The sequence below is a fragment of the Monodon monoceros genome, unplaced genomic scaffold (genome assembly GCF_005190385.1).
Source record: "Monodon monoceros isolate NGI ecotype Baffin Bay Population unplaced genomic scaffold, NGI_Narwhal_1 Super_Scaffold_21, whole genome shotgun sequence".
Lineage (NCBI taxonomy): Eukaryota > Metazoa > Chordata > Mammalia > Artiodactyla > Monodontidae > Monodon > Monodon monoceros.
The window spans coordinates 96,003,256-96,030,168 of NW_021703778.1; the positions used below are offsets into that span (position 1 = coordinate 96,003,256).

General features: G+C 36.6%; 1 protein-coding gene across 2 annotated transcripts in view; it reads left to right on the forward strand.

Moving 5' to 3' along the window:
• DPH6 (diphthamine biosynthesis 6) overlaps nt 1–26,913 on the forward strand; it is a 176,565-nt gene that overhangs the window by 4,871 nt on the left and 144,781 nt on the right. For both annotated transcript variants that reach the window (XM_029236219.1, XM_029236218.1), the window contains exon 3: nt 11,004–11,197. In XM_029236219.1, the coding sequence (XP_029092052.1) occupies nt 11,004–11,197 (194 nt within the window). The remainder of the gene's footprint in view (nt 1–11,003; nt 11,198–26,913) is intronic.

Consider the following 26,913-nt stretch of genomic DNA (forward strand, 5'->3'; position numbering starts at 1 on the left):
CTTCCTTCCTTCCTTCCTTCCTTCCTTCCTTCCTTCCTTCCTTCCTTCCTTCCTCAGTGCTGCCAGTATATTGAATTTTTGTTTTTATATCATTTTACAGTTGTTTCCTATTTATTTTGTCTTTTTCTTTTTTTTTTCTTTATGCCCAAATAGGTTGTTTGTAAGCTTCTTGAGAGGAGAGGTCATATCTTTTGTGTTCCTTTAATTGTTCCTCAGCACTTGGGACAGCTCTGTGCCTCTGATAAGCATTCACTCAAGGTTTATTGATGGACAAATGAATAATGAACTAACTAGAATTAGCTCTGCAAGAGCGAGCAGTTATTTCAGTCAGATATCTGCATTTTCTTTCCTTCTCTGATTAAGACCCAAGTAATGCTGGAAGTGAAGTGGGGAAGATAGAGATTAGAAATATTTTATAGGAAGAAATAGAACAGGTCCTGTGGAGGTCCTGTAGAGGGTCAGGGATAAACATACACTTTAGGATTTTGTACTGGGCTTCTGATGATTAATGATAATAGCTTTTTCAATGTGATATGTTTAGAAAATAACCTCCTATTTCTGACTTTAAATAATGAAGAGAAAATTCTTTGACTAAGGGTGAGTGGGAACTACACTATAACTTCTATATTATAAAAGAAGAAGCAGAATTTCCTTGCAGGTTGTGTTCTGTTACCAAAGGAAAGAATTTTCTTATCCCTTGTGGCCAGTCAGGCAAGTGAGTTTTTTAAGCTTTCTATCTTTAGAGATGTTGCTATTTAAAAAGCAGATTGTATTATATAATATATAATACGTACATGATATAATTTCATTCCCTGGAGTTTCTATCTTCAGCTTTTCTATATGAATTAGTACAGTTACCTTGTACTGAATCATTAACGTACAGAGCTTCCTTTACTTACAGTATGGTTATGTTGAAATACATAAGTTAAAAATATCCTGTCAAAAATTCATTTAATACACCTAACCTACTGATCATCATAGCTTAGTCTAGCCTACCTTAACTGTGCTTAGAACTACCACTGGGCAAAATCATCTAACACAAAGCGTATTTTATAATCAAGTGTTGAATATCTTATGTAGTTTATTGAATTCTGTAGTGTGTGGAAGTGAAAAACAGAATGGTTGTATGGGTACAGAATGGTTCTAAGTGTATTGGTTGTTAACCCTTGTGATCGTGTGACTGACTGGGGGCTGTGGCTCTCTGCTGGGCATCACACAGGGTATCGACCACATATCACTAGCCTGGGAAAAGATGAGAATTCAAAAGTCGAAGTACAGTTTTTACTGAATGCGTATAGCTTTTGTACCATCATAAAGTTGAAAAATCCTACATTTAACCATTTAACCAAAAATCCTAACCTTAACCAAGTTAAGGACTGTCTTTATAACCTTCCATGTGCTCGGGGTTCACTAGCAGAGTGGTAAGATGACACGCAAAGTATATCTTTAAATTACGCCTCATGTGGAATGGAGCTATTTATTTAGAATATTGTTAGTGAGAAAAAATTTAGTAGTAAATGGAATTGGAATATTACAAAGTAAAAGCTGGAAAAAATCAGCTGCAACTCTCATTGTAATGGAAGAGAATAGATGGCTGTGGGTTGGTAGATGGAGAGGGTTTAGCTAATCGTGATTTAAAGTCAGCAGGAAGTTGGTGATTATTGAATGAATCATTGACTTTTTCCCCCAACCATGTAAAAGGAATCTTAATGAGGAATGACTGGTAGAGATGACTCCAGTACAAAGTTGGTTAAAGTAAATTCACAGCACTGAGTTTTCAGTGGGTAGTCTGGAAAAGACTTTATCCCAATCAATGGGGATAAATGTGAACTTGTCATAAAATTCACAAAGCCATCTCTTTAAATTTGTAGTAGGAACTTTTGTGGCTTATTAATTGAGGTGCTTCAGTCAACAGTGGAGCCTTTTGGTTTTATTTGCTCTCATACCATTGTTGCGATGTAGCTTCCATTAATAAAAGTTACATTGTGGTTGGGACTAAATGGAGCCTTAAAGGAAAATTGTCTTCTGGGTTTTTGAAGTCAGTAAAGTGTTTTAATTATTAGGCCGACATCAGGAAGTTTCTTGCTAAGTAGCTCAAAGTTATTTAAATATATTAATTCGACTGTATTAATTGCCTTTAAAACGAATACATTTAAAGATCTAGTTTAAACTTGAGATGAAGGTAATCTGAAAGGTTTTTAGGTAACTTTGGCTATATCTCTTCTTCCTACTGGGACCAGGACTAGACAGATTTATAATAATAATGTGAGTACATGGAAACCATTCTGTTCTGTGGGTTCAGAAATCTAGTGAGCCAAAATCTGATAGCATATGATGGCAGTTTTGATTATTGAAGGGCCCTTACAATATCATTTTTCATGCCTTTTGATAGAATTCTTTCACATTCAGTGGAAATCCTAGACCTGCTTGGAATATATGCATGTAGAAACATATATGTCAAACATTGTTTTGTAACTTCTTGAAAACGTAATAATGTATTGTGAACATTTTCCGTCATTAAGTAGTATTCTACCATAGCATTTTCTAGATATTGTCTTTGGAACACAAATACCCTATGAAAATATAAGTGTTCTGTGGATAGGTAACTTTGAGAGATAATTCATACACTCTCCCCTTGTTAGAGCACCTTAAAGCAGATTAGCCTAGGAAGAACTGCAGTTAAAACACCTGTTTAATATGGTTTATCCTCATTTTTTATAAATTGATTTGACCACAGAGTCCTCTTTTTTCATCCAATACCTATTAATATCTCACGGAATTTCTATTCTGCAGAACATACTTTAGAAAATACTCCTCTTCAAAATTATATTAATGGCTGCATAGTATTTTATTATGTGAATATACTATAATTTTAATCTGTTATAAACAATGCTGTGATGAACATCTTTGCAAATAATCTTTGTGTATATTCATGATTCTTTTTTCTAAAAAAAAGAGTGTTAAATCAGAAAGCATATTCCAATATATTTCTAAGCTTATTTATATCACCAAAATGTCTGATGTGACTCATCTGTTTTGAATATTTTACTCATATTGATATTTTTGGAATCTTGTGACAACCAGTGATTGTGTTACTTATTAGCTTAAGTTATGTTTCTATACACATTTGTAACTGCTCTAACGATACTGAATTTATATATGTTTATATGTTTTATTGAAGTAAGAATATAGAATATATCAAGAGCATCTAAATCTTTTTCTTACAAATATTTGTCACTTATTAACTAAGTATGGTTTTTTTTTACATCTTTATTGGAGTATAATTGCTTTACAATGGTGTGTTAGTTTCTGCTTTATAACAAAGTGAATCAGTTATACATATACATATGTTCCCATATCTCTTCCCTCTTACATCTCCCTCCCTCCAACCCTCCTTATCCTACCTCTCTAGGTGGTCACAAAGCACGGAGCTGATCTCCCTGTGCTATGCGGCTGCTTCCCACTAGCTATCTATTTTACATCTGGTAGTGTATATATATCCATGCCACTCTCTCACTTTGTCACAGCTTACCCTTCCCCCTCCCCATATCCTCAAGTCCATTCTCTAGTAGGTCTGTGTTTTTATTCCCGTCTTACCCCTAGGTTCTTCATGACATTCTTTTTTTTCTTAGATTCCATATATGTGTGTTAGCATACGGTACTTGTCTTTCTCTTTCTGACTTACTTTGCTCTGTATGACAGACTCTAAGTCCATCCACCTCACTACAAATAACTCGATTTTGTTTCTTTTTAAGGCTCCGTAATATTCCGTTGTATATATGTGCCACGTCTTCTTTATCCATTCATCCGATGATGGGCACTTAGGTTGTTTCCATCTCCGGGCTATTGTAAATAGAGCTGCAGTGAACATTTTGGTACATGACTCTTTTTGAATTATGGTTTTCTCAGGGTATATACCCAGTAGTGGGATTGCTGGGTCATATGGTAGTTCTATTTGTAGTTTTTTAAGGAATCTCCATACTGTTCTCCACAGTGGCTGAACCAATTCACATTCCCACCAGCAGTGCAAGAGTGTTCCCTTTTCTCACACCCTCTCCAGCATTTATTGTTTCTAGATTTTTTGATGGTGGCCATTCTGACTGGTGTGAGATGATATCTCATTGTAGTTTTAATTTGCATTTCTCTAATGATTAATGATGTTGAGCATTCTTTCATGTGTTTGTTGGCAAGCTTTATATCTTCTTTGGAGAAATGTCTATTTAGGTCTTCTGCCCATTTTTGGATTGGGTTGTTTGCTTTTTTGTAATTGAGCTGCATGAGCTGCTTGTAAATCTTGGAGGTTAATCCTTTGTCAGTTGCTTCATTTGCAAATATTTTTTCCCATTCTGAGGGTTGTCTTTTAGTCTTCTTTATGGTTTCTTTGCTGTGCAAAAGCTTTGAAGTTTCATTAGGTGCCATTTGTTTATTTTTGTTTTTATTTCCATTTCTCTAGGAGGTGGGTCAAAAAGGATCTTGCTGTGATTTATGTCATAGAAGGTTCTGCCTATGTTTTCCTCTAAGAGTTTGATAGTTTCTGGCCGTACAGTTAGGTCTTTAATCCATTTTGAGTTTATTTTTATGTATGGTGTTAGGGAGTGTTCTAATCTCATTCTTTTACATGTACCTGTCCAGTTTTCCCAGCACCACTTATTGAAGAGGCTGTCCTTTCTCCACTGTACATTCCTGCCTCCTTTATCAAAGATAAGGTGACCATATGTGCGTGGGTTTATCTCTGGGCTTTCTATCCTGTTCCATTGATCTATCTTTCTGTTTTTGTGCCAGTACCATACTGTCTTTACTACTGTGGCTTTGTAGTATAGTCTGAAGTCAGGAAGCCTGATTCCTCCAGCTCCGTTTTTCGTTCTCAAGATTGGTTTGGCTGTTCAGGGTCTTTTGTGTTTCCATACAAATTGTGAAATTTTTTGTTCCAGTTCTGTGAAAAATACCAGTGGTAGTTTGATAGGGATTGCATTGAATCTGTAGATTGCTTTGGGTAGTAGAGTCATTTTCACAATGTTGATTCTTCCAATCCACGAACATGGTATACCTCTCCATTTATTTGTATCATCTTTAATTTCTTTCATCAGTGTCTTATAATTTTCTGCATACAGGTCTTTTGCCTCCTTAGGTAGGTTTATTCCTAGATATTTTATTCTTTTTGTTGCAATGGTAAATGGGAGTGTTTTCTTGATTTCACTTTCAGATTTTTCATCATTAGTGTATAGGAATGCCAGAGATTTCTGTGCATTAATTTTGTATCCTGCTACTTTACCAAATTCACTGATTAGCTCTAGTAGTTTTCTGGTAGCATCTTTAGGATTCTCTATGTATAGTATCATGTCACCTGCAAACAGTGACAGCTTTACTTCTTCTTTTCCAATTTGGATTCCTTTTATTTCCTTTTCTCCTCTGATTGCTGTGGCTAAAACTTCCAAAACTATGTTGAATAAGAGTGGTGAGAGTGGGCAACCTTGTCTTGTTCCTGATCTTAGTGGAAATGCTTTCAATTTTTCACCATTGAGGACGATGTTGGCTGTGGGTTTGTCATATATGGCCTTTATTATGTTGAGGAAAGTTCCCTCTATGCCTACTTTCTGCAGGGTTTTTATCATAAATGGGTGTTGAATTTTGTCGAAAGTTTTCTCTGCATCTATTGAGATGATCATATGGTTTTTCTCCTTCAATTTGTTAATATGATGTATCACGTTGATTGATTTGCGTATATTGAAGAATCCTTGCATTCCTGGAATAAACCCCACTTAATCATGGTGTATGATCCTTTTAATGTGCTGTTGGATTCTGTTTGCTAATATTTTGTTGAGGATTTTTGCATCTATGTTCATCAGTGATATTGGCCTGTAGTTTTCTTTCTTTGGGACATCCTTGTCTGGTTTTGGTATCAGGGTGATGGTGGCCTCGTAGAATGAGTTTGGGAGTGTTCCTCCCTCTGCTGTATTTTCGAAGAGTTTGAGAAGGATGTTAGCTCTTCTCTAAATGTTTGATAGAATTCGCCTGTGAAGCCATCTGGCCTTGGGCTTTTGTTTTTTGGAAGATTTTTAATCACAGTTTCAGTACTTGTGATTGGTCTGTTCATATTTTCTATTTTTTCCTGATTCACTCTTGGCAGGTTGTGCATTTCTAAGAATTTGTCCATTTCTTTCAGGTTGTCTATTATATTGGCATAGACTTGCTTGTAGTAATCTCTCATGATCTTTTGTATTTGTGCAGTGTCAGTTGTTACTTCTCCTTTTTCATTTCTAATTCTATTGATTTGAGTCTTCTCCGTTTTTTGTTTTTTTTTTTTTTTTTTTTTGCAGTACACCGGCCTCTCACTGTTGTGGCCTCTCCCATTGTGGAGCCCAGGCTCAGCGGCATGACTCACGGGCCCAGCCGCTCTGTGGCATGTGGGATCTTCCCAGCCCAGGGCACAAACCCACGTCCCCTGCATCAGCAGGTGGACTCTCAACCACTGCGCCACCAGGGAAGCCCCTCCCTTTTTTTCTTGATGAGTCTGACTGATGGTTTATCAATTTTGGTTATCTTCTCAAAGAACCAGCTTTTAGTTTTGTTGATCTTTGCTATTGTTTCCTTCATTTCTTTTTCATTTATTTCTTATCTGATCTTTATGATTTCTTTCCTTCTGCTAACTTTGGGGTTTTTTTGTTCTTCTTTCTCTAATTGCTTTAGGTGCAAGGTTAGGTTGTTTATTCGAGGTGTTTCCTGTTTCTTAAGGTAGGACTGTATTGCTATAAACTTCCCTCTTAGAACTGCTTTTGCTGCATCCCATAGGTTTTGGGTTGTCGTGCCTCCATTGTCATTTTTTTCTAGGTACTTTTTGTTTTCCTCTTTGATTTCTTCAGTGATCAGTTCGTTATTAAGTAGTTTATTGTTTAGCCTCCATGTGTTTGTATTTTTTACAGATCTTTTCCTGTAATATCTAGTCTCATAGCGTTGTGGTCGGAAAAGATACTTGATACAATTTCAATTTTCTTAAATTTACCAAGGCTTGATATGTGACCCAAAATATGATCTATCTTGGAGAATGTTCCATGAGCACTTGAGAAAAATGTGTATTCTGTTGTTTTTGGATGGAATGTCCTATAAATATCAATTAAGTCAATCTTGTTTAATGTATCATTTAAAGCTTGTGTTTCCTTATTTATTTTCATTTTGGGTGATCTGTGCATTTGTGAAAGTGGGGTGTTAAAGTCCCCTACTATGAATGTGTGACTGTGGATTTCCCCTTTTATGGCTGTTAGTATTTGCCTTATGTATTGAGGTGCTCCTATGTTGGGTGCATAAATATTTACAATTGTTATATCTTCTTCTTGGATCGATCCCTTGATCATTATGTAGTGTCCTTCTTTGTCTCTTGTAATAATTTTTATTTTAAAGTCTATTTTGTCTGATATGAGAATTGCTACTCCAGCTTTCTTTTGGTTTCCATTTGCATGGAATATCTTTTTCCATCCCCTTACTTTCAGTCTGTATGTGTCTCTAGGTCTGAAGTGGGTCTCTTGTAGACAGCAAATATATGGGTCTTGTTTTTGTATCCATTCAGCCAGTCTGTGTCTTTTGGTGGGAGCATTTAATCCATTTAAAATTAAGGTAATTATCGATATGTATGTTCCTATACCCATTTTCTTAATTGTTTGGGGTTCGTTATTGTAGGTCTTTTCCTTCTCTTGTGTTTCTTGCCTAGAGAAGTTGCTTTAGCGTTTTTTGTAAAGCTGGTTTGGTGGTGCTGAACTCCCTCAGCTTTTGCTTGTCTGTAAAGGTTTAAATTTCTTCATCAAATCTGAATGAGATCCTTGCTGGGTAGAGTAATCTTGGTTGTAGGTTTTTCTCCTTCATCACTTTAAATATGTCCTGCCACTCCCTTCTGGCTTGCAGAGTTTCTGCTGAAAGATCAGCTGTTAACCTTATGGGGATTCCCTTGTGTGTTATTTGTTGTTTTTCCCTTGCTGCTTTTAATATGCTTTCTTTGTATTTAATTTTTGACAGTTTGATTAATATGTGTCTTGGTGTGTTTCTCCTTGGATTTATCCTGTATGGGACTCTCTGTGCTTCCTGGACTTGATTAACTATTTCCTTTCCCATATTAGGGAAGTTTTCAACTATAATCTCTTCAAATATTTTCTCAGTCCCTTTCTTTTTCTCTTCTTCTTCTGGAACCCCTATAATTCGAATGTTGGTGCTTTTAATGTTGTCCCAGAGGTCTCTGAGACTGTCCTCAGTTCTTTTCATTCTTTTTTTTTTATTCTTTATTCTGCTCTGCAGTAGTTATTTCCACTATTTTATCTTCCAGGTCACTTATCATTTCTTATGCCTCAGTTATTCTGCTATTGATCCCATCTAGAGTATTTTTAATTTCATTTATTGTGTTGTTCATCATTGTTTGTTTCATCTTTAGTTCTTCTAGGTCCTTGTTAAATGTTTCTTGCATTTTCTCTATTCTATTTCCAAGATTTTGGATCATCTTTACTATCATTATTCTGAATTCTTTTTCAGGTAGACTGCCTATTTCCTCTTCATTTGTTAGGTCTGGTGGGTTTTCGTCTTGCTCCTTCATCTGCTGTGTGTTTTTCTGTCTTCTCATTTTGCTTATCTTACTGTGTTTGTGGTCTCCTTTTTGCAGGCTGCAGGTTCGTAGTTCCCGTTGTTTTTGGTGTCTGTCCCCAGTGGCTAAAGTTGGTTCAGTGGGTTATGTACGCTTCCTGGTGGAGGGGACTAGTGCCTGTGTTCTGGTGGATGAGGCTGGATCTTGTCTTTCTGGTGGGGAGGTCCACGTCTGGTGATGTGTTTTGGGGTGTCCGTGGACTTACTATGATTTTAGGCAGCCTCTCTGCTAATGCATGGGGTTGTGTTCCTGTCTTGCTAGTTGTTTGGCATAGGGTGTCCAGCACTGTAGCTTGCTGGTCGTTTAGTGAAGCTGGGTGCTGGTGTTGAGATGGAGATCTCTGGGAGATTTTCGCTATTTGATATTATGTGGAGCTGGGAGGTCTCTTGTGGACCAGTGTCCTGAAGTTGTGTCTCCCACCTCAGAGGCACAACACTGACTCCTGGCTGCAGCACCAAGAGCCTTTCATCCACACGGCTCAGAATAAAAGGGAGAAAAAATAGAAAGAAAATAAGAAAGAAAGAAAGAAAGAGGATCTAATAAAATAAAATAAGATAAAATAAAAAATTTATTAAAATAAAAAATAATTATTAAGAAAAGAACTTTTTTAAAAGAAAAAAAAAAAACGGATGGATAGAACCGTAGGACAAATGGTGGAAGCAAAGCTATACAGGCAAAATCTCACACAGAAGCATATACATACACACCCAGAAAAAGAGGAAAAGGGGAAAAAATAATAAATCTTGCTCTCAAAGTCCACCTCCTTAATTTGGGTTGATTCGTTGTCTGTTCACGTATTCCACGGATGCAGGGTACATCAAGTTGATTGTGGAGCTTTAATCCGCTGCTTCTGAGGCTGCTGGGAGAGATTTCCCTTTCTCTTCTTTGTTTGCACAGTTCCTGGGGCTCAGCTTTGGATTTGGCCCTGCCTCTACATGTAGGTTGGCGCAGGGCATCTGTTCTTCGCTCAGACATGACGGGATTAAAGGAGCAGCTGCTTCCGGGGCTCTGGCTCACTCAGGCCGGGGGGCAGGGAGGGGTGTGGATGCGGCGCGAGCCTGCAGCGGAAGAGCCCAGCAGGACGTTGCACCAGCCTGAGGCACGCTGTGCGTTCTCCCGGGGAAGTTGTCCCTGGATCACGGGACCCTGGCAGTGGCGGGCTGCACAGGCTCCCGGGAAGGGAGGTGTGGATAGTGACCTGTGCTCGCACACAGGTTTCTTGGTGGCGGCAGCAGTAGCCTTAGCGTCTCATGCCCGTCTTTGGGGTCCGCGCTGTTAGCCGCAGCTCGCGCCCATCTCTGGAACTCCTTTAAGCAGCGCTCTTAATCCCCTCTCCTCGCGCACCAGGAAACAAAGAGGGAAGAAAAAGTCTCTTGCCTCTTCGGCAGGTCCAGACTTTTCCCCGGACTCCCTCCCGGCTAGCCGTGGTGCACTAACCCCCTGCAGGCTGTGTTCATGCTGCGAACCCCAGTGCTCTCCCTGCTCTCCGACCGAAGCCAGAGCCTCAGCTCCCAGCCCCGCCCACCCCGGCGGGTGAGCAGACAAGCCTCTCGAGCTGGCTCGTGCTGGTTGTCACTGATCTGCTGTGCGGGAATCTCTCCGCTTTGCTCACCTCTTTGCCCTCCGCACCCCTGTTGCTGTGCTCTCCTCCACGGCTCCGAAGCTTAGTCCCCTCCGCCACCCACAGTCTCCGCCCGTGAAGGGGCTTCCTAGTGTGTGGAAACCTTTCCTCCTTCACAGCTCCCTCCCACTGGTGCAGGTCCCGTCTCTATTCTTTTGTCTCTGTTTTTCCTTTTTTCTTTTGCCCTACCCATGTACGTGGGCAGTTTCTTGCCTTTTGGGAGGTCTGAGATCTTTTGCCAGAGTTCAGTAGGTGTTCTGTAGGAGTTGTTCCATGTGTAGATGTATTTCTGGTGTATCTGTGGGGAGGAAGGTGATCTCCACGTCTTACTCTTCCACCATCTTCCCCCTCTCCTAAGTACGTATTTAAGAGTTTCTTCTACAACTCTAGGTGACTTCATGAATAACTTTGAATGATTTGAACATATATTTATGTAATAAAATCTTTAATCGAATAAACTATTCAAAATTTGCTTTATACATTACTCTTCTCTTTAAACGTTCTATATATAGTTTCAAAAATTTATGTACACTTATATTTCTAATTGCAGTAGAAATGACCAGAGCTGATGTGAACTGGATGCAGCTTGAACAAATGTGCAACTCTTATATATTTTATTTCATTTAATAACTGAAGAGAGATATAGTGTAGTAAGCTTTTAAATTGTGCTGACTGCTCTCCAAGCAGTAAAACTTCGGTGGACTTTCAAATCCACTTTCTTTCACTGTGTTTGACTGATTATTTCCACTTTAATTGTTGCAGTGGGGTCAGATGAACTGGATAGCTACATGTATCAGACAGTGGGTCATCACGCCATTGATTTGTATGCAGAAGCAATGGCTCTTCCCCTCTATCGCCGCACCGTAAGAGGAAAGAGCATGGATACAGGACGAGTGTACACCAAATGTGAAGGTGATGAGGTTGAAGATCTTTATGAGCTTTTGAAACTTGTTAAGGTATGCAGTGACTAATTACCTTTGCTGAATTTAGTGTGTAATTTAGTAAATTACATTAACTGAATTATTTAGTAATAAATAATTTACAACTGCTAGTAGCCCAACTGTCCTTTGAAAGGATATTTTGTCTTTTTGGTTAGAAAACTATTACTATGCCTTTATATTACATAGTATTTAAAAATAGAACTTTTGGTGTAGTCTGGCACCCATAACTATCAAATGATATTTAATTAAGTTCTCCTTAGGATTTTGGAGCTGATGACCTTTCAGTCATGTTTTTAGCAAGTACTTTTTGAATGCCTACTATGTGCTTGTTATATATAGTTCTAGGCACTGAGAATAGGGCAATGAACAGATCAAACTAAGTCCTGTTTTGTTGGAGCTTACTTTCCAGTAGAAGGAGTCAGACAATAAGCAAACAAATTATATGCTTGGTGGTGAAGAGTTCTATGAAGAAGTATGAAGCAGAGTCAAGGTGATCACGAGTGATGGCAGGGTGTGGTTAAGCAAGACCTTTCTGATATGGTGAAATTCAAATAGACCTAAAGAAAGGGAGAGACTGAGCCTTACTTTAAGTTAGTAAGAGGTATGAATTAAATACTTAAGTCCCTATGTATAAGAGTTTGGCAGTCAATGTGCATTCATTATTAATTTCTCTAGACAGAAAATTTAGGAGAGAAAGTATGGGACTCATATATCTAGTAAGTACTATACTTAGTAAATGTTAATTAATAGAGATCCTTTTATATTAAGCAGTTATCTTTTATCTTTTCATTCTCATTGATAGTCAATTACTTAAAAAAGAAACTGGTAGGGAAAACACTTAGAATTGTTACATAATTTACTGTCTAGTTATGGATGGCATAAGAAGTAGATACTTTTCAAAGGAAATCACGGGGACCTGACTTCTTCCCTCTGGGGATGTACATGCTAATAACAACTATTTTGATTATCAAACAAAGGGGAAGGCATAAAAGACGTTTTCACTTCTTCCCATGTGCACAACTAAAACCTTGACAGCATTCACTTTGAGGTGTGAAATACTGCACGCAAATTCTGCATTTTCAAAATTTCTTTCTCAGGGTACAGAGAAACTGTGTATTAAGTTTTCAGCATAAACCAATATTATAGAATGGTGGGACTCAACACTAGAGGTAATTGGATTGCTTAAAAATCCCTGGTAACTGATAACTTTGGAGAAACTACATGATAATAACAGGCTTCCGAGAAAGGGAAAGATAATAAATTACTAATCAATTTAATTAAAAATGGGCTGATTAGTAGTAATTAAGAAGAAATTTCCCTTTCAATCCATGCTGTCTTTGGAGAAATGGATGCTTTGCCATTATCTTTATAGTAACCGTCAGTTATGACATAAATTAATGCTAATGTTAAATCTTGACAACTTCTGCTTTGGAAGTTCGTACATTATGATTATAAGTATAGCTGAAAGAGATGTTATCAGGTTGTCAGGGACTAAATAGTTCCTTCTTTTCCTGTGCAAAAATATTAATTTTACTATAGGATATTTTAAGGACATAAATATTGGAAATATATTGCTTTTATGGAAGAGATTGTATAACCAGGCTTTTATAGTTAAATCCATTTATAAAACACGGTGCAAAGATTCCAATAGAGGTCTTACATATTCTAATGAATAATTGAGTAATTATGGAAAAAACGAATTGAGAGGAGCTATAATTCTTCAAGTTAGACTTCACTTGTTCTAAGGAAAAGATGGAATTGCATTTTTTTAATCCTTTGAATATTAATGAAGAATTGAAAGCATTTAGATTCATTTTCATTTTAAGCATTCATTTATAACAGGTTGCAGTTTTGTGACTTTCTTATGTATGTCAGTCTTTTGTTTTTGTAAAACTCTTTTTCCCCCCCAAATATTAGAGCTAATTTTTGAGTAGGAGGTACTTGTTTTTGCAAAGAGTTTAATTGACTAATTGCTGAAAATAAGTAGAAAGACTTGGAAGAATTTACAGAATTAAAAGTTTCCTAACTATTTTCTAGAAGTCATGAAAACTAATAGAAATACAATAAGCCTTTATGTCTCATAGATTGTCAGGTGATTATGACAGGTATATATATATATATATATATATATTTATATCAAGCTGTTTTCAAAATATTTAGTTATCATATAGCTAGTCTTTTATTCTTTAGAATTTCTTCAATATTAAAATGTCATTTTGGTTCTCATCTGGATTAGTTTGATATATAGATAACTTGTATTATTTCCTGAAAATATAGTAATTTTGAAATTGTGTGGGTGTTTTCCTTTTAATTCACATAAAGCAATGAAAGAGTTACTGAAGGATACATCTAAACATCATATCTCTATGGAGAATATGTTTAGGGATCATGTATTCTTTCTTTCTCCACCTGTTGGGAACCACTTCTTACTGGATCTCATATCGCCCGCTTTCTTGGTTTATTCCCTAATTTCAGTGGAATCCATCATTAAGAGACTTCCTTAGAGAAATTACTTTCAAATCCTTGCGTTTTGAAAATGTTCTTATTCTGCCCTCATATTTGATTGATAAATTGGTTGAATTTAATATTTTAGAATGAAGGTTATTTTTCCTCAAATCATTGAAGGCATTGCTCCATTGTCCCCTAGCATTTTGCCAGTGAGAAGTTGGATGCTAATATGATATTTGTTCCTTTTTAGCTGACTGTTTTTTAAAATTAATTAATTAATTTATTTTTGTCTGCGTTGTGTCTTCATTGCTGCACGCAGGTTTTCTTTAGTTGCGTTGAGCAAGGGCTACTCTTCATTGTGGTACATGGGCTTCTCATTGTGGTGGCTTCTCCTGTTGCAGAGCACAGACTCTAGGCATGCGGGCTTCAGTAGTTGTGGCACGGGGGCTCAGTAGTTGTGGTGCAAAGGCTCAGTTGCTCTGCGGCACGTGAGTTCTTCCCGGACCAGAACTCGAACCTGTGTCTCCTGCATTGGCAGGCGGATTCTTAACCACTGCACCACCAGGGAAGCCCCAGCTGACTTGTTTTTATTCTCTGTTATCTTTTATGATTGTGTCTTTATGTTTGACATGCTGAAATGTCACAACAGTGCACTGGAAATTGAAGGTTGTTTCCCCTGTATCCCTTCTGCAACTTCCTATTGAGTAGCAGCATATCTCTGTCGTCTTTCTCTTAATGATGGTTTAGGGTGGCATTAATGCCGGTGAAAGCCGGTCACAACACGGCATTCTGGCTGTAGCCATTAGGTCAGGGATGGTTTTGTTAACCTGCATTGTACCAAATAGAATGAAGCCTAAGATGATGGATTGTTGGCAGAAGATAAGGTATTTCTCCTGTGCAGAGGGATGTGTGGATATAAGACCTAGAACTGTTGTGGCTTTTTTTGGGGGGTGGCAGGGAAGAGAATATGCTGTCAAATATGACACACAAAACATGGCAGAGTCAATAGAATTGCAGTGTGAGGATGGCTCTGCAAAATGCTCTGCCATTATTTGTTTGATGATTTACTCCCCTTGACTTTCTTTATTCCCTTTTGCTGGTACCCTCACTGGTCAGACTTTAAATCTCCCAGATTGAATTTTCATGTCTCTTGTCTTTTCTCACATACTTTCCATCTCTGTATCTTTTTGTTGTACATTCTGTGAGGTTTCCACTTTAAATGCCCTGCTTTCTTGTTGAAATTTTCTTTTTATTTTAGCAATCATATTTTCAGTAGCCAAGAACTTGTTTATTGGTTGTTCCTTTTTTAATAACAATCTGTTTTTTCTTCTATAGATATAACGTCCCTACATCCATTTTAAAATACAGATTAGAGATTTAAACATTATCTTTCATTCCCTAAAATATTCATGTTTTCTTTGGGTTTTTTTTTCTCATGTTTCTTTCTCTTTCATGTTGTAGGCTTTTCTCAAATGTCTCGGTTGCTTGTTCATATCTAAGCATAAGGCAAGAGGAAAGCTGACTGTGAACGCTTTTGACATTAGAGTTTTTCCAGCCTCACATTTCATCCTTGTTATACCTAGAGTTCAGAATAATGTGGCCTCGTTTGGTTCCTTTCTTGGCTTTCTTCTCTTCCATACAAACAGTAGGTTACAGCTTCCTCTGTTGATTTATCAGTTGCTGTTCCTTATTCTTCTGCTTTTTGACTCAAGAAAACTAAATGAAATTCCTTTTCCATTGGTGTCTCCCCGCTGTTTTCTTTGTTTTTTGGAGATTATAACTTTGTTTTCATTTTAATGGAATCTCTTGATCCAGAAATATGTCTTAATTTCATTACAATGGAATTCATTTAATATTCTTCCCTAAGTTGAGTATTCAATTTCAGTCTTCCTCTTCTAATCTTTGGTACTTTTCTTCTTTCATGTTCCTTTTTGCATTAGGCATTTTATCTTGGTATTGATGATGTTAAATATGATGTTAAGTTACCTAGTGGACACTTGTAATTTGAATACAACAATAAGTGAATAATGATCTTTTTTCTTTTTTAGATAGAATATTTACTGTTGATAGACAGGCTTGTGAAAAACTTATTTTTTAAAACTGGATATTAATTTAAAATTTTTAGAAAACATCAATTGCTACTTTACTCTTGGTATTGGTCAGAACTCTTTTGATTATAAGGAGCAGAAAGTAATGTTCAAGCTAGTTTAAATAAAAAGAGAATTTACTGACAATGACCTAAAGATAAGTTTAGCTTCAAGTAGATTAGAAACAGGATACAAACTATGTGACCAACCTGCATGCTGGGCTGTTTTTATCTCTTGCCTTTCTTTTCTTTTTATTCTATTCTCAGTCTGGACCCTTGTAGTTAGAAGATGGTTCACAGTTACATTCTTTCTAGTGCCTACCTAGTAGGAAAAACTCTAATCTTAAATAGCTAGAGGGGAAATCCACTTACGTTTCATTGTCACTCAGTGGCCTGACATGTATCATCCATGAACGCGTTGTTGTTGGGAGAAAATGATTTCATTTGATTGGACAGGCCTAGATCCTGTGCTGTTCGTGGAGCAAGAGACTGAGTCGTGATTGCTATAACCACATCTACTGTGGATCTGTGGGAAGAACAGAACCCACTGTTGGAAGGGTAGGTCTCCAAATATAAAGCAGGCTGTGGCCGGTAGAAGGCTGAACTGTGGCAGGGGGTAAAGAGTAACAAGTTTCCTGAGAATAAATAGGTTCCAACTGCTTACAAACTTGAGAACCATTCTAAATGGTTCTTTCGAGATCTTCCTCCTTTTCGCCCCACCCCTCCCCCCTTCTTTTCTTTCCTCCCTCCCTCCCTTCCTTCTTGGCTTCTTTCAAAAATAGTTGACCACTGGAGCTACAACAGTAAGCTTATACTCTAGGACCTATATATTCAGTTGCTTATGATTTCTCCCCTTAATATCCTGTAGGCATGGTAAACTCAACAAGTTCAAAACTTATTCATTATCTTTCTGCACAAACTTGCTCCCTTTTCTGTATTTCCCTCTTAGTTGAAAACATCATCATTTACCCCATCACCTAAGTCTAACCTGGGGCCTCACTACCAGACTTCCACTTTCTCTCAGTTGCCTCCCACCCCAACCATAACCATTTGATCTACAAGACCTTTTGATATTACTTCTATGACTTCTGAAGTTGACCCTTGGACTTCATTCCCACCATAAATGGTTTCTTTATCTATACTGTGCAAGTCTTCTAACTGGCCCACTTGCCTTCAATATTGCCTTGTGCACCCTCCAGCCTTGTTACCACATTGTCATCAGCTAATCTGCATACATACTTAAATAACCCACCCTTAAGATAAAGTCCAAGCACATTAGCCTGGCAAAAAAAGACTCTTTAGGAAGAGGCCCTTGCAAGCCTACCTGTCTGATCCTGCCATTCCCACACAAGCTTCTGGGTTTGAGTTATAATGAACTCATGAGGTTTCCAGGAGATTGCTTTTTCATATCTGAGTCTTTGCCTATGCTTTTCTATGCGTTTATCTGTTTGTTCTCCTGAAGAATCTCTTGTTGCTTCATACCCTTCTGTGGAATAGGCTCTAATTCACCTTCCTGTCTCTTCCTTGGCAGCTTGTCCATAACTCTACTGTGCTTCTTAGGATTTTATCAATACTAGGATTGTTTTTATGATTGTCTCTTGCTAGACTGTGAGGCCCTCAAAGACAATCTCAGTACTCTTCATTTTTATATCTCTAGTGTCCAGCTATGTTCCTGGCATATGGATGACTTTTAAAGGATAGTTGAACAAATTAGTCCAAAATTTAACAAATTATTTTTATATAATAATTTATCTAATGCAGGGGAGCCACAACATTGTTTAAAAATATGATGTAAAACCATTGGCAAATTCATTTTATTTTTGTTTTTTTCATTTAGAAGCTTAAATAGAAGTGAAACTTTTTTTCATCATAGTGAAACTTTTCAAAATAGGGTGTCCTATCAGATTTGGCAGTGTCACCACTAAGTGTACCAAGAATAATTTCCAGCTGCAGAATGTTTTATAAAAATGCTAAGCAGACACTTTTTCAAGTTATTTTTCGTATATATACCTTAGAAAACCTGCTTATTATGGTGGAAAATTACTTTGTGGATCTCTTTTCACTTTGAATCTCAGGGAAAAACCCTAGATAATTGGGTGGCTTGAGGCAAATCCAAAGGGTTTAGAGCGGGAGGCACATATAAGATGGCCTTAAGAGTTTCTGGAAGAACCCATAGAGCTAAATTAAACAGGCCCATAGTCCTGTACAGATTGCTTCTGGCTCTTCAACATTGCACAGCTTGCCTCAAGTCCTGTTGGTTCCCAAGATTTTGGACATTAAGCCTAGTCCCTTGGCACAAGAAATGCTTTGCTAGTATTGATTCTGGACTCCAAATAGGAAAACTCTGAATTAGCACAGGCCAGTGTCATTTTGACTCCCAGGTGTGGCTTTATTGAGGCTGTGCCATCTCTGGCCCTTTTAATGGTAAAGTCAACTATGCATGAGAAAGTACATGATGGATGATCTGTCTGGAAATAAAATGTTGGATCATACTCATCAATTATTACAGCATGTAAACTTATCACAGGTCTAGAGTCTTCATCTATAGATTTCCCCTAAAGCCTGGAAAACGTGACTCCTTCATTCTAGCAAAACTATCGTTCTGTCTCCTCAACTTTGAACTTTCTCCACTTAGTATCAATGAATGTGTGTGTATATTACACATGCACTTATATACTCTTTCTTTTTATCTTTTGCCTGATTCATTGCCTCTCTATAAATTTACCAACTGACTAATTTTTATGTCCTTGTATTCCTTTCTTCTACGAATTATAGATTTCTTTCTATCTTATCATCTACTCTATATATTTTAAAGTATGTTGGGTATGTTTGTCTTGTCTTTCAAATTTCTTGCTTTTATGCTTTTCAACCTCTGATGTTTGTGTCCTATTAACTTTTTGGACTATGCTACTGTTTATTTTTTAAGAAACCTTTTGTTGTTGTCTACTTCTGGAGTTGTGTTGTCTAAGATGCTACATGTATGTTTCTGTCCTACAGTCTATTATTTCATTTCTAGACCTGTTGTTTACCATGTCTTTGTTATGTTCTCTATTAAATGACTGAGAACACATTACAAAGATTTATAAGTATAAATTACTTTATTCCTTTATTGTTATCTTTACATTTTTTGTTACATAGGACTTTATTGGTGGTCACACAATAATATGATAGGTCTTGAACTGAACTTTTTATGTCAACTTTCCCTTTTAAGTAAGGAATGTCTTCATTCAGCAAGTTTGTAGTGCCTTAATCATAAAGTAGCCATAAAATCAATGATAATATCAATAAATATTTAGAGCTTATCTTTTTTATTGGTAAGAAATGATTTAATAGGGGCTTGTTCTGTGACATGTGAGAAAAAATTGAGTGAATTAAAGGGATGTGTTAGTTGATCTTGACTTTTCCTGTTAACTTTAACCTATACTACTACCATTTAGAGACTTTTATGTCTTTCATTTTGCAAACATTAATTGGATGCTTATAATGTACCACTACTGTAGAGTAAAGAAATGTACAAGATATAGTCTCTGCCTTCACAGACCCTAATGAGGTAAGACACATACACAAAGAAACTAATATAATGTAGAGTTTCCATTAGAGTGTGCATTTAATAGGCTTGGGGATTCAGAGGAGAAAAAAGTCCCGTGTTGGGGAATCAGGAGAGGCTTTACAGGGGAAGTTACATTTGATATCCTTAAAGGTTGTTTCAATTTTGACAAAGGCAGGCATGGAAAATGACCAAGAGAATGTTGCAAATTAAGGGCATAGTTTAGCCACAGTCATGGAAGCAGGAAATCATGAGATATATTAGGGAAATAGTAGTTCAATTTGGCTAGAGCTCAAGAGTTCAAGGAGTAGTGGGAAATAAGTCTGAAAAGGTAGGTTGAAGCCGCAAAAAAGACTGTCTTAAATTTTAGACCAAGTTCAGGCAGGGAAGAGTCCCTAAGGTGGTATTTTCCAAACTCAGTTTAGTAGTCACATTTTTTCCCTTTAAATGAAAGAGGCTAAAATAAAATAGAAAATATCAAAATGAAGTGTATGCAGTAAGGTTAATTATTATTTTGGGAAACATGCACGTGTGTGTGTGTGCATGCTAGGCTGTTAACATTACATGTATATATGTGTTTCTTACTGTTAAACAAATCGTCATGGTCAAACAAGTTTGAAAGCCACTACCTTGAAGGATTTTGCAAAAGAAATGACATAGAATTATATGATTGAAGGCCATTAGGTTGAACCACTTATAATGTAAGAAATGGATTAGGGAAGTGGAATTCTGGAGATGAGGAGTTCAAATTGAAAACTGAGATACTCGGCTAGCTGAAAGGTTCTGAGGACCTGAACTGGGGGAGTACCAGTGGAAAAGTTGAAGAGAGGACATTGAAGAGGTGGGTTAATAGGGCTTGATGGTAATATTTAAATAAAGAGTGACAAGGAGTCTATGTAAGGTACCTTGTAAACTGACAGTTCCATGGCTAATCTACTCAGCTTTCACTGGGCACTGTTGATAATGAAATGAATTACAATAGCTATCTATTACAAATATTGTGATCCTCAATTTTGCAGCACCCTATCTTTGTCATCTCTTTAATCTGGTATAGGATGGTATAGAAGGTGCTTCAATCAATCAATCAGTCAATCAAGATTAACTCTTAATAAATGTTTGTCTTGATGGTCCTTTTACATTTTCTTCATAGGGTTGTATGTAGTACACATCAGCTAAAATAGTCCATCATATTTCTTGACTCTAAATAAAAGCACCTACAGGGAAGTACAATGTATGATATTAATGCTTTTAACATAATAGTCATACATGTAGGTGGGATTCAAATTACCATGGTCTTTCTCCACTCTCTCACACTCTATAATGTATCCTGCAAACTCCTGCCAGGTTAGTCTTTCTAGAGTGTAGATCCAGTCACATTTGTCTCCTCATCAAAAACCTTTGCTGTTTACCATTGACCCCCTAGGTGCTCTGCAATATGACTTCATCTTATCTTTCATATTTTCCCAGTATTCCCCCACATAGAACCTGTGTTCCACCTGCACTAGACTATTGTCAGAACTCATTCTTTCCCGTATAGTCCTTGTCTTTCCTGCTGAGTGCTATGTTTTATTCAGTTTCCTGAATAAATTCAGGAATTTCCTCTCCAATTCCTTCTTTAACATGGCATCTCCTTCTTGATGTCTTCCTTGATATGCCCCCACTGAATGTAATATCTTCCTCTCTGGACCTTTCATGTAACATTGTATTTCTCTTACAGTACTTAATTTATCTTGATATCCAGAGCTACTGGCTCTGTTTTGTTTTGTAATTTGTTTTTGTTGTGGGTTTTTGTTTAAAGGTTATAATTACTTCAAGGGGCAAGGATTGTATTTCATTCTTTTTTATTTCTTACGGACTATACAGGCATTTTGTTCAACTGTTCTCCTCTGGAATTCAGTTTTTCCATCTGTAAAATTTGGATATATCTTCCTTTTATCCTTTTTATCTGTTTTGAGAATAAATGAGAAAATATATGAGAGCCCCTTTAAGTTTCTAGAAAGAAAGATGCTGTATAAGTTAGTTTTTTTTTTAAAGCCTGTCAACTTCATGTCAGTCTCAGATTTTCGTTCTCCTTTATTCCCTAGCTTCCAAAATAATCCAGTACAGCTAAATAAAGTCAATTTTTTCATCGCATACAAATTTCCATTAGTATATTAATATTAAGTAGTAGCTGCAAGTTGGCATGGAGATGAGTGTAATTCCTCTTGACTTTATTAGTACATTAATGCAGAGAAGAAAAAGAATGGTAATCGTTCAAATTGTGAAAGAGGTTTTAATGGGGGCAAATTTATATTATATATTGGATTGAATTTATTCTACTACATTTGTTGCCTTAATTTTTGGCCCTCTGAGTCTTTTTTAGACTCTTTCAGTCAGATAATTCAACCTTCCAAGAGATGTGTGGAAATAATGTTTTCTGTCTAGTTTCCTATATGAGTAAACTGAGGCATGGATTGTTTCAAAAGAAGATAAGGAAGTGAACCCAAAGATGACAAAGGTTCTTATTAATAGATGCTTTTTTTTCCATTAAAAATTATTTTGGCGTGTTCTTTTAGGGTTAAACTATGCTTATTTTTAAAATCAAAGCAGTATATTTCCTATTAACTCATTTGTAAAAAGCCTTAAACAAGGACTTTCATTGAGGGTTAATGAACTAAATTTAGAGAATTTTGACTTTTGAAATGGTATGTAAAGAATTAACAGATTTTAAAAATGCCTCTTAGAATGTCCAGAGGCAGTAAAATGGGACAATTATGTGCACTCCTGTATGTAAGAGCAATTTACCTCTCAATGCCAGCAGAATTTTCCTACCCTTATTCATAGAATCTATGGTGCTGAGGCATGTGGTCACTTTCTGTACTTGCACAGAGTAGGTGCTGAATGAGCAGTTGTTAAATTAGACTTACTAATCTGAGTCTATCTAACCTTCACAAAATTTAGCTAATATTGATCCCTATGGATTTCTACAAAAATAGAGACAAATCAGAAGAGGCAGAACTATTTATCAGACATTTATTTTCCCTTCCTTGTGCAAAATACTTTGCTGCCTACTATAAGGTTAGTTCTAGAGCCATTGAAATGGTCTGTGGTCTCTTTTAAAACCAGTTCCCTTGTGAATTCTTTCCTACATACTAATTTTGCAAGGTGGTGAGGAGAAGAGGAAGAATCATCATCACTTGGTACATAACCCGTGGTCTTCCCTTTTGAGCCTTTCACAATTTCCCTCCTCTAATGATTTTTATTGGTTTCACAGTCATTTTTGTGACTTCTTAACCCTCACCCAAGTTGTACTGATTTTGAGTGGTCATATAACCTGGGCTTGATCACAGAAAGCTAGTAAGAATCAGGCTAGTGGACTTCAGTGCAAGATAACTTGATACTTTAAGACATGATTTCTTAATTTAGAGGGGAGAGGTGTTTTTGAACCCTGAAATTTTGTGCAAATTTTTTGTGAATGTAAATTTTTCTGGGGAGAGGTCCAAATTTTTATCATAGACTCACAGCGATCTGTTCTTTTCAAAAGTTTAAGAACTACTATTTTAACCATCAATTTCAGAAAGCCTTGTAGCCTAGGGGTACACATGACTACTCAGGTTAGGAATCTATTGTCCACTGAGCTATTTGCTATGAGATCAGAGGGAGCTTCTGTGGCTTCCAAAGAGTGAAGAGGAAAGTACTATGGAGGTAACATCTGAGAGCAGATGGGGATGTCAGGCATTTCTCAAGAAAAATATTAAGATCTCAAAAATAATAGAGTGAAAAGTAGCATCTTATAATTTCAGGTAGGAAATGATGACCAGAGAAGGGCCAACAGGCTTGGACCTTGTGTGTGTTCTGGATGGTCCTTAATAAGCCTTTGGATTTTATGTTCAAAGAGAAAAGGATAGGGATACAAAAAGCAGTGTTCCTGATTTTCTCAAATGTAGCTTTCTCTTTTTGAATTTCTTTTGTGTTTAGTTATTCTTTTGGGTTGTTATTACATTATGCCTCGTTTTACATCGTTATTTGCATATGTATTATATCTTCCTTGTCAGTTTATAGCCTCTTGAAGGCACAACTTTGTGTTTTTCAACTTTGGATACTCTGCAGTGTTCATCATGGTGCCTTGTCCATAAGAGGTGTGCAGAATTTGTCATTGTGTATTTGCCCTAGGGATGCTGTTGAAGATTTTCACCATATTACATGTTCAACTTTATAACGATCCAAGGGTGAAATTTCTCTCAGGACTTAGTCTTTATAATGGTTTGCCTTACTATAACTATTAAGACGGTTTTTATTGTATGAACACTAAATCACACAACTCATTTTAGTTTCCTCTTTATATTGATTGTTAGAAAGCCCAGAGCCATGTGATTTTTTTTCAATTATTTTTGTCTTATTGTAATTATAGTTGCTATTGTTCATGTAGCACTACCTGCCAGGCACTCTTCTAATCTCTACACATTATATTCTAATTTATCCTTACCTCAACCCTGGTTTATTATCCCTGTGTTACAGATATGTCATTGAGATACAGAGGTTAAGTAACTTGTCCAAGGTTACACAGCTAGAAAGTAGAACATGTACTTTTAATCACTGTGTTCTGCTGTCTCCCAGCATTACATATGTGTTAATTCATGCAGATATTACCATATAACAATACATATATAATACATATATAGACCAATAAGGCATGTGTGAATTAGCAGTGAGACAGAGGGGCAGGTATGTGGTTGGATAAGGGGAGGTGGAGTTACTATGTCTTGGATTAAAATGATCTATCATCTGTGATCTCATCTCATTTCAAAGCTCTCAGAATAGTTTTAGATTATTGCTACTCAGAGCATGGTCTAGGGACTGGTGCTAGTCCAAGAAGTGTTTGCTGTTGGCGCAAGGTCAGCTATTTATAGAAATTGAAGATAAGTATTTAGAAACTTTTATAGTAATTTGAGAGTAATTTTATATTTGTTGAATATAATAATAAAAATTTGGCCTTGTGTTCTTTATCTTTTTAGTTTTTTCTTTTGTAATTCATTTTAATTGTATTTTACATAAGTGTTGGTCTTTGTAGGTTTGGAAATCTTTTTTAAAAAAGTGATCCTTAACTTGGTTTGAGAAGCACTGGTTTAGGTGACAGCTTTTCAAGTTTTTAGGCTATTGTTTGAAAAAGAAAAGACATGATCTGTAGCTTGAAATTACATTCTAATCTAAACCTGGTTCTGAAGATGAATTAGGAATTGGTATATTTGGCTGCATTGTCAGTTTCTTGATTCTATGAGAAAAGGCCCTAAATTGAATGGACTTTTTAGGGAAGGAGGGCAGTTTTCATTTTTTTTCTTATATTTAGTACTTTTCTCAAGAAAGACACATTTTATTGATTACTTGATCCCGGATAATAGCATGAGGAACTTGTCTATCATTTATAGTTACAGCCTCCTTCCTTGACTTATCAAAGTAGCTAATAAGGTACTTCAAAGTTTTTTGTATTCAAATTTTTTCCTGGAATAACAAAAGCAAAAAGATAACAACAGCAACAGAACATTGCTGATGATGCCGCCTTGGTGCGATAGCTTCTGCATTTATGGAAAGCAAAGATAGCTTCATTGAAATAATATTTGCAAAACCAGTTCAGTTTTTATTTTTTTGAATTTTATTCTATTTTTATACAGCAGGTTCTTATTAGTTATCTGTTAAACCAGTTCAGTTTTTAATTTTTCTTTTTCTCTTTAGGTGGGTTGGGAAGTCTTCTTCTATAATATAATATGTTGTAAAATAACTACGTGTTCAGTTACCAATCCTAATAGGGTGTTTTAGTGTCCATACAATTGCCATCTTGTCTTTAAAATAATCTCTTTTTGGTGATCCCGTAAAGTAGCATTTGATGAGTTCTCTTCATCACTTTTTTTTGGGATGTTTAAGAGCTGGTCTGCAAATAGAGAAATGGGCTAAGGATATGAACAGGCATTTCACAGAGAAAGAAATTCAAATAGCCAAAAAATGTTCAACCTCACTAACTCAAAAATGCAGCTATCACTTGGGCAGGATTAAGAAATGATACTGGTTTTGGAGAAGTGAGTACTTTTATGTGCTGCCAACAGCCCTAGAAATTGGTTCAGCCTTTCTGAGGGTAATTTGGCAGAACTCATCAGACAACAAAAAATACACTGTCTCTTTATCCAGCCCTTCCACTTTGGGGGATATATTCTAAGGAAATAAAGTTGTACTGAAAGATTTAGAAATGACTGGCAAACTAAATTATGGTGTATCCATACAGTGGAATACTGTATAGGATCAAAACTGAAGTTGCAGAAATATATCTATATATATATTATTAGGAGAAGGAAATGGAGTACCAAATACTCTGTATGGTATAATTACATTTTTGTAAAAGTATTTGTACAAATATATGCATAGAAAAAGATCTGAAGGATAAATTTTTAAGTCTGTATATGGAAAGTATTAAGAGCATTGGTGTAATTTTTGCACATTGGAATTTTTGATTCTTTCCTCTAATGAGCATGCATTGCTTTTGAAGCTTCTTTGTTGAAGATTTGGCTTGCATCTTAAAATGCACAGAATGGTATAGGAGTCAAGGAAACCTGATAATCAACAGGATGTTGCCATTCCCCAGGTCCTTTACTGAAGCTTCATCAGGAGCCTGTTTTTCTTTTCTTTTTAGAGCTGGTTCTTGAAAGCTGTGTTTGAGGGGTTTTTTTGTTTGTTTTTTTTTTGTTTGTTTTTTCCTTCTGTGACAAATGCCTATCATTTTATAAACAAGAAAGCCAATGTCCCACTTAGGTGTGTGGGGTTCTTTTCATTCACTTGCAGCCCTGTTGTGTTAATACTGAATAGGCAGAGACAGCCTGACTGGTGGTGAAAGATGGTGAGCCAGCCTCAGGGCTTTTTCTGGTCAGCCCTAAACCTCTGATTGCCACGTTTTCCTAATTTCCCATTTCCAGGGCATCACTAGAGTGACCTTGCTTGCTGAATATGACGCTCTGAATCCCAAAGATTTTCACATGCATTTGGAAGTGGGCAGCCAGGCGATTGTTTACAGGACTCTGAATGAACTGTGCGCTCACAGCAAGTTTGATAAACACACCATTTCCTCCTTTTATCAGTGAGATTGCAGAATGTGAAGTATGAGTTTCCAGTTTTACTCATTCTCCTCAACCCTTTTCCTGTTTAAAAACTTAGACATACTAATTGGATGCTGATCTGTCCCTGTTTTTTATTTTGCTTACTGGTAGTTGACGGCTTATTCCACTACTTACCTAGGCAAGGTTTGGCAGTCCTTCAAAAATAAACTTTCCATGTATTCAACTTAAAGGAGATTCATCCCAAGGAATGTAATGTGAGCCCTAATTAGCAGTAATGACTGCTAATCACTTTGCTTTTTATACTCCTTTAGGAGCACTGCTATTATCCAGTGTAGTTAAGTAAAATGCTGTATATGAATCAACAATGCTGCATCCTTTTAGCAGCTATTGCTCACAGTCAAGCTTTGCATAAATTAGAGTTAACCGAAATTGATTTTAGTATGCTACATTTCTTTTTATAATAGGAAACTAAAATATCTACTTAAATATCCTGAATATTAAAGACATAACCTGTTTTTCTTTTTCTTTCTTTCTTTCTTTCTTTCTTTCTTTCTTTCTTTCTTTCTTTCTT